Source organism: Furipterus horrens, unplaced genomic scaffold (genome assembly GCF_987537825.1).
Source record: "Furipterus horrens unplaced genomic scaffold, mFurHor1.1.pri manual_scaffold_1, whole genome shotgun sequence".
Lineage (NCBI taxonomy): Eukaryota > Metazoa > Chordata > Mammalia > Chiroptera > Furipteridae > Furipterus > Furipterus horrens.
In genome coordinates, this window is record NW_028327171.1 from 173,391,093 (window position 1) to 173,409,712 (window position 18,620).

Sequence of the window (18,620 nt, forward strand, 5' to 3'; positions counted from 1 at the left end):
GTTACTTCTCTGAGAGATAATGCGCCAAGTGGCTTTGGGGAGGAGGTGGACATAACTGATGAATGAGTGACTGACTAATTAAGTAAATGTCACCAACTCCTTTAGAAGGTAAGTGCTTCAAAAGTTTAAACCTAAGTATATGCCATATGATAGTGGCTTTTAGGAATCATTTTAGCATCTAATAGCTTCAGCTCATTTTGGGAAGTAGAGATTGTGTAGGTTTGATTATATTATTATTATGATGAACCATTTTAGATATTACAAAAGTTTTGGTGTCTACATGAAGAATACAAAGAAAATAGACCCAAATACATATTTTTAATGGCTGGAGACTTTCTGTACACTTCTAATTATTTGTAAATCATAAGCCTGTAAAAGAGATCAGGTATGTGACCCACTAGACCACTTAGATCTTGGCTCTAGAAACTGTTCATAACAAGGGAAAACAAGTATAAAACTGACAAGAAAAACTATTCTTCTGAATAGGCTATACTGTAAAGGAGAATATTTCAACCTGACTTTAGGAGCCACAGGATTTATTGAATAGTTGAAAAAATAAGTCCCACAGAGATAACCTGTGAGTAATACACACATTTAAATTTAGGATATGGTAGGGTGGAGACCAGCTCTTGCTTGTTTAATATTTAGTTTTTTCTTTTTCAGTGGCAGAGCTGGTTATTGGAAGAAACCAGAAGATTGGGGTATAGTCTTCAATCTTCTGATCTGCAAAAAACTGTTCAACAATGACACATGTAGCCTATTTCATATGTAGATGTATTTAAAAAAATCCTAATTGTAGAATGTCTTTAATTTTGCTAAAGGCCTCTGATACTAGATTCCATAAAAATTAGGTATTGTTCATTAATTTGTTTTTACCTCTTATTTCAAGCATCAGGACATAAGGAGGGTAAGAAAACCTAAATTGACAGCTAAATCTGTGAAAAAAGTATTTTTCCAAGATTCCTCCTGAGCTCCACAAAGATGCTGAAACTTCAGATTGCTAAATAGCACTCCAGTTCATCTTTAGCACCCTCAATGGCAACTATAAAAATAAAGGGACTAGAATATTCCAAAACATCTTTTTTCCTTTCCAAAAGAGTTTGAGACTTAATTCTGAATACAAGAATCTAGAGGGAGGGAGAAAAAATGGTCTGTGCTATTGGATTGGTTCGCAAGCTTCTGATAAAAGTATCTCAGGAAACATCACCCTCACTTAGTGTTTATAGAGCAACCAATTTAGAAATACTTTATCTGGGCTGGAAGGAATGCTTTGCACAATAATATTTTGCTACTTTTTATATTTATTAAGCTCTCCTACTTTACCACAGGCACATAGAAGAAGCTTGTTCACTGAGAGAAGTTAAGACCAAGGCTGTTGTTGGTTTTGTTTTCTTTCAGTTAACTGATGATTTGTTAAGAATAAGATCTATTTTTTTAAAGAAGAGAACCTGCCCTAATCCACGAGACTCAGTTGTTAGGCGTGTCATCCAATAACCGAAGGGATGTGGGTTTGATTTCTGGTCTGGGCACATGCCTAGGGTGAGTGTTCTATCCCCTGTCCAGGCGCATGTGATCCCTGGGCCAGGGAATATAAGAGGAGACCAACCAATGCTTCTCTCTTGAATCAGCGCTTCTCTCTCTTCCCCTGTCTCTAAAAGCAATGAAGAAAAATGTCCTCTTGTGAGGTTTAAAAAAAAAAGAAGTGAGAGCCTGACATAGACACTTTTTCCAAGTTGACTCTACTCTTGAAAAATGCTGACCTGGGACAGCACCAAAATTGAAGACCTGTCTTGCCAGAAAATCTGATGTACCCTCCAAGTACACATAATCCTTGAAACCCTAGCACTGAGGATGAAGCCCCAGAGCCATGTGAGGCTGCAAGCAGGATAATGAAAGGGACACGCAAGAGAATGTAGCATGGTGGGACTATGGATGCCTCTTTTCTCGGGCTCCTGAAACCTGTATTCGCTTACCCCATAAAGAGCCATCAAGGTCTTAATCTGGTGTTTCTTGGCAGCTTTAATAAACTATGAGCAGAATCCTCTGTTATGTTTTAGTGACTTACACAAGAGAAGGAAGTACTTTCTATCAGTTAGTGAGCAGCTTCTGTTTTATTTGCTATAACCCCTCCTTAGCACAGTGACTGGCACATGCGCAAATTCAGTAAGAGGTTATGAATGAACACCTTCTCTTAAGTACCCTGAACAAATAATTTAACTAGTGAGAGAAACATATGTGAGCACACATTATATAAACATACATGTATATATACATACAAAACATAAATAGTATCTTCATTTTCTAAAAGGGTTTGAAGAGTCAGCAGAGAAAAGGAAGATTTGAACACAAAGTTTTTAGTAGATAAATCTTGAGACTTTTGGATAAGGCAAGGGACATGAGTTAAATTTAAAAAGGACATGTTTCTGGTTTAAAGGGGAGAGGGAGACAGTCAATAGTGCAGATGTAGTGTGTTTTCCTCCTAGTGGTCATATTTACCTAATGTTTTGCTCTGTCATATTTAATAGGGATGTAAAAGTTTCTAGGCAGGAATCTATGTTTAAATATATGTACAAAATCTTCATTCGTTTTGTACCACATTCAAAGATTTTCTATAACTATCTTCTTTTCTAATGATCTGGAGAGTATGGCCGTGGACTTGTCTAAATGTCTAAATGCCATAATAGGCCATTCTCTTCTTCCCTTTTCAAGTAAATTTGAATAACCATGGAAAATTTCAACTTGGCATATTTTGATCCTATGCATTTATTTATAAACACATAAAAGAACATTAACCATCAATATATTTTAAACATATCATAAAAGTAAAAATTCAACCATATTCTCTTTTTTATATATGATTGGGATAAACATGTCATTTCCAGGAGCTGGACATACTTGTATCCTAGGAAATATGGAATATATAACTTCTTAATGACAGAAAAGCATTATTAGAGTAAAAAAAAAAAAGACTCAAAAGCAAAAATTTACATTTGGGTGGCATTAGCAGAAGTATTTTACTTAAATCAAAATAAAGACAAATTCAAATAAAACAAAAATATGTATCCAAGTATTTAAATAAGGACTTTATTAAATAGAAAAAGGTTTTAAAGGCAGGTAAAAATGTTAAATGTTTTAACTTACTTCAGGTTTCCCTACAGGAACACTTCATAGGAAGCAGGGCATGAATTAACAACAAAATGAGATTTTTGACTCTTAATTTCTTTATTTTAGAAATCCTGAATAACTGTATTATTAATTCTATTACAAAAGAAAAAATTTAAAAATTCATTGATATTACCAAACTATGAATGACCCAGAATTTCAAAGAATCTAAAATGATAAAATAAATGGTAAACATATAAATCATTTCACAGCTTGTCATGAATAATTCAAGGAATCATACAGCAATTTGAAACAATAATTTAAAAATAATATTTCTGTTCCACATATTTGTTCATTTGTCATGAAAATAATCAGTTCAAGGTAGGCAGTAAAATTCAGATTATTTTTCACAAAAATAAGATTGTTGAGCTTGTTGTGCCTCTTGCAATAAAGCAACAGTGACCTCCATTGTGCTTGTGCTTCCCTGGAGCAACTGCAAAAGCATGACAGAACTGACAAAGACAATTGAAATAAATAGGCATGGAAAACACCTGCCAATCTGCAGAGAAACTGACAGGTAACTTGTGGTCTCAAGGCAGCTCTTGATTATAGCTATAGCTCTGGAGAGGCTAACAAATACATCTGTGCATGTAACAAATATCTGGCTGTTAAAAAGAAATTTGACCTATTTATCACCACATGCAACATATACGAGGCCTTTCCAACCATTGTTAATATAACAAGAATGATTTACACGACATTGATGTAACCTGGCAGCCAAGGAGAGTGGATTAGAATGTGTGTGCATGACCAACTGTACTGGTCAGTGTGCGTGGTAAACACCATTGAGTGAGCATGTGTACTGTGTGGCTGTTGCATTCAAAATGACTGAATAGAACAATGAATCTGCATTAAGTTTGAATATTCCACCATGGAAACTATTTGGATGATTCAGAAGGCCACAGCTATGAGCAACTGGTGATTGACAAATTCATCATGATAATGCACCTGCTCACACATCACGTCTTGTGCAGAATTTTTTATGAAACATCAAATCACCCAGGTGACTCAGCCCCTGCTACAATCCAGATTTGGTGCCCTGAGACCTCTGGATTTCCAAAAACTAAAATCGCTTTGACAGGGAAGAGATTTCAGACCATCGATGAGATTCATGAAAATATGATGGGGCAGTTGATGGTGACTGGGAAAACTGTGTGAGTTCCCAAGGTGCCTACTTTGAAGGGGACTCAGGTGTCATCATCCTATGTACAATGTCTCTTATATCTTGTATCTTCTCCAATAAATATCTCTATTTTTCATATTACATGGCTGGATACCTTCTGGATAAACCCTGTACACATTGGATATGTGTTTTAGTTGGCTTGGGCTGCCGTAACAATATACCATTAATTGGGCAGCTGAAACATCAGAAATTTATTTTATCATAGTTCTAGAGGCTGGAAGTCCAAGATCATCATTCTGGCATGGTCATGTTCTGTTGAGAACTCTCTTGTTGGCTTGCAAATAGCTGTCCTCTCACAATGTCTTAACATGGTAGAATGAGGGAAAGCTCTCTGGGATCTCTTCTTAGAATGGGCACTAATCCCATTATGAGGGTCCCACCCTTATGACCTCATCTAATATTAATTATCTCTAAATACCTTTACTTGTGTGTTAGGGCTTTAATATATGAATTTGGAGAGGAGGATACAAACCTTCAGTCCATTAGAGCATGTATGTATATTTGTCTTTACTATATTTATTTTATTGTATTAAATTGATACTCTCCATTGTTGTAAATATGAAATTTATTTCAATTCTGAAGAAGTATCTTCTTAAGGAGAATTTAACATCAAGTATTATTCCAACTGTAAAAACACCAAGTATTAAACACCAAGTATTATCTCAGCAGAACAAAGATAAAAACTGGACCCACAGTAGAGGAGATGGTAGATTCTAATTCTAATAGGAGAAACAAGTATATATATTTTGGAAGCTACCAATATATTATGTACAATAATTAGAGACTGACCATGGAACATTTGGCATTTAAAGTAAAGTGAATAACAAAATAATGAAAATAGCTCTACTGGCATAAAAAAAAATATTTTTTCTCAAACACTGTAATTGTTCAGTAACTATTTTCATCTTGCCTACATTTCTTAAGTTTTATTACCTTGCCTTTTCTTGTCTATTTATTCTATTTATTATAAATTTCTTGGGCCTTAGGGCATTTTATCTTCTTTCCAAAATCTAGAATTCTTTAGTCCATATACTATGTTTTCAATAAAATTCAGTAACTAATTACTTTGTTTTATAGATGAATGCTCTTAAAACTTGGGTTTAGGACAGGAATTTAGTAGATGCAAAATTTCCACAGTATCCATACACGGAGAGCCAGTACTATAGCTGCAGAGAACTCCATAAATAATTATTGCCTTTAGATTAAGAAAGAATGAAGATCCAAGATGGTGGAGGAATAAGTGGAGGCTGCACTGACCTCCTCCCAGGACCAATCTGGAATTGCAACTGAATTGTGAAGAAATCATCTGGAATCACTAACTAAACAATAGCTGGAGAGAAGTCTTATAACCACAGACAGACAGAAGAAACCACTTCACCACAATGTGACTGGCAGGGAGTATGGAAGAAACACAAGAGAGCTGTATAGGCTCCCAAGGGTGGCAGCTGATGCACCAAAGGGAAATTTCAGTGGCTGAGGGGTTCCTCCTGAGAAGTGTGGAGTCTGAACCCCAAGCTGGGCTCCTCAGCCTATAGCACCAGAGCTGGCCAAGGAACCCAGAGCACATCCAGCTATGAAAAGTGGCAAGGTCTCTGTTTATCAGGGATAGACAGCTGGAGTCACAGATAACATCTTAAATGGCCAATGCATCAAATTTCATTTGCAGCCACTTACTCTGGGCTCTGGCAAAAGGGGGACAGAGTAGACAAAGAGATACTTGAGGAGAGTCCAGGGGTGGTGGCTTTGGGAAAGAGAACTGAAGGAGTAGCCACCAGGATCCCTGTGCTGAGTCATTCCACATACTGCAGAACCCATCTTGCCCAGGCAGAGCAGTCCCCTCTAAGTGGCACCAGGCTAAGGGCAAGAAATAGCTCTGCTGCAGTAATTATGCTGGACCACCCTGTGGTGCTTAAGCCTGACTGCTGATTATAGATTGACTAGGTTAACAACTGAAGGAAATAGTCTTAGACTGTGGATCCCTGGTAGTCTGGGACAGGCTGCCTGGGGCTAGACAGGGACACCATCTGACATCACCAGGGGTGGATCCAGAAAGAGAAAACAGTGGTAAACACTAGATGCTACTGAGACAAATTCCACCATGGTCTTCTTCATGATTTGCATTGTTTTCACTCCTGCATAGATTTTTAACATTCATTTCTTGTCCTTCAAGTTTGTGAATATTATGTAGCTAGTTTTTATATTATAGTTTATTTCAAATCTTATATTTGTCTCCACTCTTCTCTTACTCTTATCTTCTTCTTTCCCCTCCTTATTTTCATTTTAAATTTTATTTTCTCTCTTGCTACAACTTCTTTCCATTTCACTTTCTTACTTTTTCTTCCCCATCTAGCATCTTAAAACCATTTTTCTTTTCATTAGTCATCTCACATTATTTTTTTCTATTCTTAAAATACCCCCACTCTCTCTCCACCTTTATCGATCTTTGTGATTTGGTTGTGGATATGATGGCTGTTGTTGCATTTTTTCAATTTTCTTGTTGATCTTCACTATTTTTGTATTTCACCTCAAATTTTACCATTCCCCTCTCCTACTCTATTTTGCCTTCCTCCTGCCCCTTCTTTTAGTCATTTTAAATTTCCATTTTTCCCTGTCTTAGCCTGGTTTTCATTCTTCACTCTTAGTATTCCTTCTCCCTCTCCCCTCTCACAAACACTTCTCTTTCCTCTATACATCTCTTAAACTTTTCTTTCTTTATTTTGTCCCTCTTAGTCCCATCCCACCTATATTAATCTCCACTCATTTTTGTTGATAGTGCCGTGGTGATCTTTTTCTCCAGTTTGGTTCCTATTTTTTCTCTTTCTCACGATATATCTTTTAAATTCCCATTTAAACCTAATACTACATGCTTTCCTTCTCTTATTCTATTCCACCTCCTTCCCTCCCTTTTTTATTTACAATGTAAAATTTACTTTCTTTCTTCACCTTGTCCCTATTCCCTACTCTTATTGCTTTTCCCTCTACCCTCTCAAAATCATTTTTCTTTCAGTCATCTCATATTCATTTTTTCATTTCTTATAATAGTTTCAATCTCTTTACACCTTTATTCATACTGGGTCATTTGCTGTTGATAGTATGATTGTGGGTGGGGGTTATTTTTGAGGGTGTGGGTTTGTTTCCTGGGCTATTTGGTTTTGTTCTGGCAGCATGCAAACAACAGCATACAAGACATGGTGAGCAGAGTGACTCTCAGTCAGCTAGCTGGAGGGAAGGACCCAACAAAGAATATCCCACCAATATCCAAAATCCAATTACAACCAGAGAGCCTACATAAATGGCATAAAGGCCAAGGAGACTGCACCACTGATCCCACAGGTCTCCTACCACAAAGTCATGGAGTCAAAGCAGATTAATCTAAGAAGCAGAAACAAACAAGAAGAGTCACCAGGAATGGGAAGACAAAGAAACAACCACCAATTGAAAGAAAAGGAGGAATCCCCAGAAAGACTGCTAAATAAAATTATGGCAAGCAAACTATCAGACACTGAGTTCAAAATAATAGTTACAAGGATGCTCAATGAGCTCAGTGACAACTACAAAAAACTGCAGGGAAGCTACAAGGAACTTACTGGGAACTACACCAGCACAAAAAAATGATAGAAACTATCAATAAGAGCCAGGAGAAAATGAAGAACAGAATATCTGAAGTGAAGAATACATTAGAAGGAATTAAAATCAGGCTAGATGAAGCAGAGTATCAAATCAGAGAGCTGGATGACAAGGTAGGAAAAAACTCCCTCACAGAGCAACAAAATGAAAAAAGACTAAAAAACAAAAGGGGTGGGGTGGGGAGAGGGTTTATGAAAGCTGCAGGAAAACCTGAAACATAATAATATCCACATCATAGGAATACCAGAAGGAGAAAAAGAGGAGCAAGGGATAGAAAACCTGTTTGAAAAAGTTATGACAGAAAACTTCCCTAACTTGATGAGAGAAAAAGCCATGCAAGTTCAGAAAGCACAGAGGATTCCAATAAAAATGAACCAAAAGAGGCACACTCCAAGACACATCATAATTAAACTGGCTAAATTTAAAGACAAAGAGAGAATCTTAAAGGAAGCAAGGGAGAAATAGCTAGTAACATACAAAGAACTTTGATAAAACTATTAGATGATTTTTTAACAGAAACACTACAAGCCAGAAGGGAATGGCAATAAATATTCCAAGTAATGAAAAGCAAAGGTCTGCAGCCAAGGCTACTCTACCTAGTAAGTTTCTCATTTAAAATGAAAAGTGAAATAAAGAGTTTCCCAGACAAAGGAATGCTAAAAGAAAACAAGCCTCAACCAATTCAAGAAAACTGAAATTATATTAAGTATCTTCTCAGAACACAATGGCTTGAAACTAGAAACCAACCTCAAAGAGAAAACTCAAAAACATTCAAATTCATGGAGACTGAATAACATGCTATTAAATAATAAATGGGTTAACAATGAGATCAAGGAAGAAATCATAAAGTTTCTGGAAACAAATGATAATGAACACACAACAACTCAAAACCTATGGGACATAGTGAAAGTAATCCTGAGAGGGAAGTTCATAGAACATAGGCCTACATAAAAAAGATAGAAAAATTTCAAATAAACACCCTAAACCTACATCTACAAGAACTACAGAAACAACAAACAAAGCCCAGAGTGAGTAGAAGGAAGGAAATAATCAAGATCAGAGCAGAATTAAATGACATAGTGGTTAAAAGAACAATTCAAGAATCAATAAATCCAGGAGCTGTTTCTCTGAAAAGATAAACAAAATTGACAAGCCTTTGCCAGACACTTCAAGAAAAAAAGAGAGAGGACCCAAATAAATAAAATCAGAAACAAAAGAGAAGAAATTACAACTGATACTAAAGAAATACAAAGGATTGTAAGAAATTACTATGAATAACTTATATGCCAAGAAATTTGATAACCTGGGCAAAATGGACAAATTTCTAGAAACATATAATCTTCCAAAACTGATTCAAGAAGAAGCAGAAAGACTAAATAGACTGACAATAACTAGTGAAATTGAAACAGTAATCAAAGAACTCCCAGCACAGAAAACCCTGGACTGGACAGCTTCACAGGTGAATTTTACCAAACATTTAGGGAAGAACTAACTCCTATCCTTCTCAAACTATTCCAAAAAATTCAAGAAAAGGGAAGACTCCCAAACTCTTTTCATGAGGTCAGTATTATCCTAATTACAAAACCAGGTCAAGACACAACAAAGAAAAATAACTACAGGCCAACATTGCTGATGAACATAGATGCTAAAATCCTCAACAAAAAATTGGCAAACCAAATCCAGTAATACATTAAAAAGATCATATATCATGATCAAGTGGGATTCATCCCAGGGATGCAAGGATGGTATATTCACAAATCAATAAACATCATATACCACATAAATAAAATGAAAGATAAAACTCACATGATCATTTCACTAGATTCCAGAAAAACATCTGATAAAGTAGCACCCATTTATAGTAAAAACAGTCAGCAAAGTGGGAATAGAGGGAGCATACCTCAACATAATGAAGGTCATATACAAGAAACCTACAGCCAACACTATATTCAATGGGAAAAAAAATAAAAGCTTTTTCCCTAAGTTCAGAAACAAGTCAAAGGTGTCCCCTTTCACCAGTTTTATTCAACAAAGTACTGGAAGTTCTAGCCAAAGCAATCAGACAAGAAAAAAAAAAAAAAAAAAAAAAAAAAGGCATCCAAACTGGAAAGGAGCAAGTAAAACTGTCATTATTTGCAGATGATTTGATAGTGTACAAGAATGCCATATAGGCCCCACCAAAAAACTACATGACCTACTAAGTGAATTTGGAAAAACAGTGGTCTATAAAGTCAATATTCAGGAATCGAAGACATCTCTGTACACCAACAATGACATATCAGAAAGAGAAACTGGGGAAAAAATCCCATTTACTAGAGCATCAAGAAAATAAAGTACCTAGGAAAAATCTTAACAAAGGAGGTAAAACGCCTGTACTTGGAAAACGACAGAACACAGAATGAAGAAATTAAGGAAGATACAAATAAATAGAAGCATAAACCTTGTTCATGGGTTGGAGCATTTTAACATCATTAAAATTTTCACACTACCCAAAGCAATCCAGGACTCAAAGCAATCCTTATTAAAATACCCATGACATATGTCACAGATTTAGAACAAATATTTCAAAAATTTATATGGAACCAAAAATGACCCCAAATAACCTCAGCAGTCTTGAGAAAGAAGATCAAAGTAGGAGGGATCACAATACCTGATATAAAACTATATTACAAGGCCACTGTAATTAAAGCAGTCTGGTACTGCCATAAGAACAGACACATAGATCAATGGAACACAATAGAGAGTCCAGAAATAAACCCAGGTCTATATGGTCAATTAATATTTGACAAAGGGGGCAGGAGCATAAAAGGAGTCAAAATAGCCTTTTTAACAAATGGTGTTGGGAGAACTGAAATGGTACATGTAAAAAAATGAAACTAGCCCACCAACTTATATCATACATCAGAATAAACTCAAAATGGAATAAAGAGTTAAATGTAAGTTGTGACACCATAAAAGTCCTAGAGGAAAACATAAGCAGGAAAATTTCAGATATCCCACACAGCAATATTTTCACTGATATATCTCCAAGGGCAAGGGACATGAAGGAAAGAATAAACAAATAAGACTATATCAAACTAAACTGTTTCTGCTCAGCTAAAGAAAACATTAGCAAAATGAGAAGGGAATCAGCCAAATTGGAAAACATATTTGCCAATGATATCTCAGACAAGGGTTTGATCTCCAAAATATATGAAGAACTCATATGATTTAACACCAGGTAGACAAACAATCCAATTAAAAATGGGCAAAGGACCTTAAAAGACACTTCTCCAAGGAAGACATACAGAGGGCCCATAGTCATATGAAAGGATGCCCAACATCACTAGCCATCAGAGATGCAAAGTAAAACCCCAATGAGATACCACCTCACAATAGTCAAAGTGGCCATCATTAACACTCAACAAACAAGTGCTGTTGAGGATGTGGAGAAAAGGGAACCCTAGTGCACTGTTGGTGGGAATGCAGACTGGTGCAGCCACTGTGGAAAACAGTATGGAATATCCATAAAAAACTAAAAATGGAACTGCCATTTGATCCAGAGATTCCACTGCTGTGATTATATCCTAAGAATCCTGAAACACCAATTCAAAAGAACCTAGCACCCCTATGTTCTTAGCAGTGCTATTTACAATAGTCAAATGGTGGAAGCAGCTTAACTGCCCTACAGCAAATGAGTGGATCAAAAACTTGTGGTACATTTACACAATGGAATACTACACTGCAGAAAGAAAGAAGGAAGCCTACCTTTCATGACAGCCTGGATGGAACTGGAGAATATTATGCTTAGTGAAATATGCCAGATGGTGAAAGACAAATACCATATGATTCTCACCTATAAGAGGAACCTAATGAACAAAACAAACAAATGAGCAAAATAGAACCAGAGGCCTGGAAACAAGGAACAGACTGACATTGACCAGAGGAGAAGGGAGAAGGGGATAAGGAGGGAAAGAAAAGGAGAAGGGTCTAGTCAAGGACATGCACAACAGGGTGGGGATTGGCTGTGTGAGTGGGAGGAGGGCAGGGCAGGGGAGAGCAGCAGGGTTCTGGGAATTGGGACAACTGTTATAAAACAATAAAAATATAAAAAATAAATAAATTGTTGGGAGGGCGAAAAAAAAAGAAAGAATGTTATTAGACAAATAAAAATGAAGGTAAACATCTGGGCCTATCACCTCATATTTAGGAGTAAAGAAATATTGGTATTCCTTTTGCTGGATAGGGAAGTGTGAACATTCAACATCAAGGAACTGAGGACCTTTCCTCTGTCCTTTTCTCCCATCTTTCCCCATCTTTCTTTTTTTTTTTTTTAAGTGTTATTAAACACCTGTGCCAACACTAAGTATACAAAGATAAATGATATATAGCTCCTGTCCGCAGGCCCTGACATTCCAGTCAGGAAGATAGATAATTAGGTAACTAGACTATGCTGAACATCTACAATAATGGAGGTGATTGCAGGTACTGTGGAAATACAGAGGATGGACACTTAATCCAGGCATGAAGAGTCACGGAAGACTTCCTGTGAGGGAGATAATATCTAAGTTGAGCCCTGAACAACAAATAACTGAAGGTGCACTGGCTGGGTTGGAAGTAAGCATTAGTCGGTAACCAGGCCAATAAGCCTATTAGGCTTTAGATATAAAGGTCAAGATCTTGAAAATTTTATGTTTTTGTTTGCATAGTCTTTTACCTATAAGTGGTTCAAAACAGCCCCTCTGTAAACTACAACTGTTGAGGCGCAGAGTTAACATCATCATTCTCCAGACATGCATCCTTGACATACCCCCACCATAAATTACCAGTGATCCAAATTCCATCTTCCCTAGCATGGCTCTTCATAACTCTGCTTGGTCATTGTCTCAAATTACTTGCTCATTCTTCACATATAAACACAGAGAGATTATGTCAGCTGTGGAGCATAAGGCAAGAGAGCCACAAAATGCATGCTCTGAGGCATGTCTCTTCATTGTGTACAATTTAGTATAGAGCAGGCACCTATTCTGTTTCAGAAACTGACAGTCCCACTTGATTCTTGCTCTATTTCTGAGGTAACATTGCAATACTCCACTATAAAAACAAGAGGAAACAATATATATTTAAAATACACATAAAATTTAAAATATAATATTTTAAATCCACATAAAGAAAATAGCAAAATTTGAATTTCTAAAACTTTTACCTATCTTTGCATAGGACACTGTTTTCATTCTACTGATTATAACTATGAGTTAAAATATTTCTTATAATTACTAATACTATCCTTAGGATTAAAATAGCATTCACCTTGGTTTTCAAAGAACAAGTGGATTTCTGAATAGAATATAATTTTAAAATTTGCTAACAAGAAATTATAACTCCTTTAAAAATACATTGCTTCATGGATATCATTTGTAGAGAGATCCATGTTACGCACTCAAAAAGTCCTTACCATCTTCCCAGAAAAGAGCACAAAAGATTTCTGATTGAGTTTTGTTCACAAAGAATGAGGTGGGAGGTGACATGGACCAAAAGAGCTAACGACATGGAAGAGCCAGAATATGAGTTTCAAAGTTAAAAGATCCTAATTCAAGTCTCAGTTCTTCCTTTACCAACTCTCTTTCTTCCCCTAGACAATAGAAATAATAATTACAGTTTACTCAGATGTTTTAAAGTCTGAGTCCTTTGAAGGATATAAAGCATCACAAATATATAATGATCTAGTGTAATTATTATTAGTGATGTAAAAATGGTTTTCTAGGAAAATGTTGACAATGACTTTCATGAAATGACCTTAGGAAATCTATTGGGTAAAGTTCAACACTAGAATGGAAAAGCCTATAGGACAAGGGCTAGAGTAATTAAAACTGTAGCTCAGTGAAAAAAAGCATAGGCAACCCTCCAATGATCCTAGAAATTCATAAAGATGATAGAGAATCCCACTTGCAATGACTTAATTTTAACATACTCTCAAAAGGGCTCTCTGTCCAATAAATGTCTTTGATATAATACTTGGAGAAAAATGATTATTTAATACAGTTCTTATATTCTTCACATTAACCAAAAAGTATTTTCATTTGAAAATTACAAGTTCATTTTCTTTCAAGGAAAAAACATGAACTTCTATTAGTAGAATTATTCTTTGGATACTCTCAAATGTATCATAAGACTAATTGCTATGAATAATACAGAAACAAAAAGGCAACTTATTACATCTGTAAGCCCTACACAACATTTTAAGACATTATGAAACTCTTTATCTTAAAAATCCCCTTTATGAAAATATTCTTTCCATTTTTGTTTTACAGTCCTTAAGAACACAGAGGTGTATGTAAGGCATTTTGCTAACAGAAAAGGGTGACTTAGGGAATCACGTTGATCTAATCACAATTGTAAAAAGACATCTGTGATTGTGTTCCTTCTAGGTATATACACAACATACTTTTACAAGGGGGCTGGAAGGATGCATAGCAGTTGCTGAAGGGCAGGGAATGGTGAATTTTACATTTTGTTCTTTGACTGTGAATGTTTTATCTGAATCTTTGGAACAAGTATTTATGTATTACTTGTGTTAAAAAATAGAGATGAGCCACAGCCGGAGCCATGCATGCCTACCTGCATCGTCAGTGCTGTTTCTTGACAGCAACTGGACTTGGGCAGTAACTGCCAATGCTGTTCCAAATACACATTAATCAGAAGATAAATGCTGACTAAATGTTTTAAGAAGTACACATTGATAACTTAATTCAGTGATGTTTGGAATATATCACCTGTGTTTCAATAGAGGCAACAACAGGCATGCTTGAGTTCAAGCTCTCTGAAATGGCACAATCTTAGGGGTGGTCATGTCTGATGGAGTAATGTGACCAGCACAGGTGTATTAATCTTACTGATGTTACACTGCACTAGAAATGCTGCTCACCTTTTAATGTCTTTTTAAAAGTACTGTTTGATTTCTCTATGAAAAACCCAAAGACGAAAAAAACATTCAACTATTTACTTGGTAAGTAAGTCAAGGCCAGTGCTCTTTAAAAAGTTGACTGATCCCCTAACCTCTAATTACCTTACCAACGCTAAGCTATAACAGAAAGGCCCGTCAGCAGATTTTATTTACAGCCCCTGAGAAAGAATCCTCTTGCTGTTTTCACTTCATATAAAACATAAGTTTGCAAAAGAAAACATTTGGCAGTACTTCAGATGTTCACTGTCTGGTGGTGTTGATAATGCAATTCTTTTTCTTGATTATAGCAGCTTCTAAACTGCTATATCCTTTATGTAGACCATCATGCCCCAACTGACTGTATTTATGAACTAAACAGACATAATTCATGCAATCACCTGAACTGTTTTTAACCTTTTCTCTCTGGCTATGAATTAATTTTATGCTGAATTCTATTGTTGAAAGAAGTCATGCTCTAGTCAGCTAACCTACAAAATGTCTTTTATTCAGATTAAAGGTCAGCTGACCTGAATTAAAAACATTGGTAATTATAGGTAATTCACTAATATTTATCATATATTTTAAAGGGGATGTCAAGTTATCATCTAGACAACTAATATGTAGATTTAAATGAATTTTTTCTTTTTTACTATTAGAGTCAGATTCATATAATCCACAACAGCCTCCAAATAAAAATTCTGTTTGTGTAATTCTGATGATCTAAAATATCTCTCAAATAAAAATGCACCCAGGGAGATAAGGCATGTAATTTTTTTCTTTATAGTAGTAGGGAAAAAAAATCAGTGTGTCGTATCTTTAAACTGTGTTCTTGAGCATGTGAACAGCATCCCAGAAATGATATGGGTTCTCATGCCACTGAAAAGTCTATCAAAATTGCCCAAAGCAACAAGTAAAACATCACCTGTGGAAATACTTGTAGAATAAATATGCTGGCTATTGTTTGGACTAACTCCCATGGGTGACGTATTATCTTCCATAATACAGCTGAGCAGTGTAACCAGTATATGGTCTAAAATTACACACTTTAGAAATGGGCTACGCCAATTGATATTCACAAAAGAAACTAAGAAGGACACAAATAGCATAAAAATGTGTTTACTCACTGTGTTAAAATTTGGAAAGAGTCCAACAGCAGAACTACTGTCCACTGGAAAAGACATAAACGGTTTGATATCCAGTGAAGGCTGCATCATCAGGGTAGGTGTGCGCACAAGAGCAGGAAGGGTAGTAGTGTGGCATGTACTGCCTGCGAAGAACAAAGCAAAAAAAAAATCAGTATCTTGCTCAAAAAATTCAGTATCTTGCTCACATCCACCTCCTTCCCCAATCTACGGTGCAAAAACAAGACTGCTGAGCTGCAACCTACAAGCAAGAAAGTTACTCTGGAAGTAAGCAAATAGCACAGGAGGAGAAAATAAAGTTAAGAAAGGGTCTTCTTGCTCACTGTCTAAGAGTGTGATGCAAAATGCTTGCCTATGGCAAGGGCCAAGGTTGTTCAGTCTCTGCTGAGATATATAGTACCCTGATCTGTTGGCAGGTGGGGAGGAATGAGAGATCATCCTGTTGTCTAACCATTGTCTCTGACTAGGGAGGAGCCTTTTGACATCAGATGCCCAGTTATCTGGATGACTGACTAGTAGGCATGTTTTATGCAAATCATAGATAATCGTAGGGTTTTTATAAGGGGACATATAAGAATCAACCAGTGAATGCATAAAGGGGTGGAACAACAAATTAATGTTTTTCTCTCTCTCTTTTCTCTTTCTCTTTCTAAGATCAGTAACGATTTTTTTAAATTACAAAAATAAACAAAGTTGCCCTTTACTTTCTTTACTTTGTGGGAAATATGGAGTTTAGACAGAGAGTGAATCTTTTTTTTTTTTTTTTTTTTTTACCTCTTGTTCAATTTTGCACATTTGTTTGTGTTGTTCATTAGTTTCCTATAATAGATGATAGCAAAAGGTATTTTTCTTTTGTTGCCTGGTTTATTTCACTAAGCATAATTCTCTCTAGTTCCATCCATTTTGTTGCAAATGGTAGAAGTTCCTTCTTTCTTTCTGCTACGTAGTACTCCATTGTGTAAATGTACCATAGTTTTTTGATCCACTCATCTACAGATGGGCACTTAGGCTGTTTCCAGCACTTGGCTATTGTAAACAGTGCTGCTATGAACATAGGGGTGCATAGGTTCTTTTGAATTGGTGTTTCAGGATTTTTCGGATATAATCCTAGCAATGGAATTGCTGGTTCAAAAGGCAGTTCCATTTTTAGTTTTTTAAGGAAATTCCAAACTGTTTTCCACAGTGGCTGCACCAGTCTGCATTCCCACCAGCAATGCACCAGGGTTCCCGTTTCTCCACATCCTCGCCAGCACTTGTTGTTTGTTGATTTGTTGATGATGGCCATTCTGACTGGTGTGAGGTGGTGACAGAGAGTGAATCTTAAAGGGGTTATTATGACCTGGATCAGTGCAGAGTACTGGGGGACAGGGAGGAGTTGGGAAAGAAAATCAAATTTTTATATTCGACTTTTCTTTAAAAATTAATTTTATTTATTTTCAGAGAGAATGGAAGTGAGGGAGAAGAAGAGGGGGAGAAACAATTGGTTGCCTCTCTCACACCCCCAACTAGGAACCTGGCCTGTAACCCAGGCATGTGCCCTGACTGGGAACTGAACCGGCCACTTTTCGGTTTGCAGGCCAGTGCTCAGCCCACTGAGCCATACCAGCCAGGACCCAACTTTTATTTCTAATAAGACTTGTATTATTTTAGCAACTAAACCTTTTAGCAATTATAATAGCTGTCATCTCTTCAGGTATCTGGCTTAACCCATGTGCAGGAGACTTAAAGTGCACCTGTCCAGTAGTAAGCATTCTTTTTAGTCTGGGGCCTCCACATACTGCAGACAAGTAACTGCTGGTATAGGCAGCATGGTGCTCTGGGAAACAGGCTCCAACCTGCCACCCCCCCTTAAAAAAATATAACAGCTTGATTGAGATATAATTCACATACCAGATAATTCAACTCCCTAAAGTACAATTCAATCGTTTTTTATCATATTCACAGAGCTGTGCAACCACCACCACAATTTTAGAACATTTTCACAATTCCTAAAAGAAATACTTTATCCATTAGCAGTCATTCTCCATTTCCTCCCAACACTGCCAATTCCTGGCAGCCACTAATCTACATTCCCTATAGATTTGTCTCTTTTGGGCATTTGATTTAAATGACATCATACAATATGAGATCTTATGTGACTATCTTCTTTCATTTGGCATAATGTTTTCAAAGTTCACCCATGTTGTCACATGTATCAGAATTTCATTCCTTTTTAAGGCCGACTGATATTCTATTGTAGACATACCACTTTTTGCTTATCCATTCATCAGTTGATGGGCATTTGTATTGTTTCCAATTTTTGGCTATTATTCATAATGCTCCTATGAACATTTGTTTCTAAGTTCTTGTATGTACATATGTTTTTAGTTTTCCTCGTATGTATCTTAAGAGTGGAACTGGTGATTGTTAAGTCATATGGTTTCACATTTGAGAACTTGTAGACTGTTTTCCAAAACAGCTGAACTATTCTACATCACCAGCAGCACTGTATGAGGGTTCCACTTTCTCCTGGCACACCGACATAGAACCACAAATAATTATATGCTTGTAATCCCCTTCTGACTTCAGAAGAAATAATCAGTAT

At 36.3% G+C, this 18,620-nt stretch overlaps 1 protein-coding gene across 4 annotated transcripts in view; it reads right to left on the bottom strand.

The window, feature by feature from the left end:
- The window catches only part of ZNF385B (zinc finger protein 385B), a 378,085-nt gene that overhangs the window by 71,511 nt on the left and 287,954 nt on the right, over positions 1 to 18,620 (bottom strand). For all 4 annotated transcript variants that reach the window (XM_090268146.1, XM_090268154.1, XM_090268162.1 and 1 more), the window contains one exon: positions 16,019 to 16,161. In XM_090268146.1, coding sequence (XP_090124272.1) covers positions 16,019 to 16,161 — 143 coding nt within the window. The remainder of the gene's footprint in view (positions 1 to 16,018; positions 16,162 to 18,620) is intronic.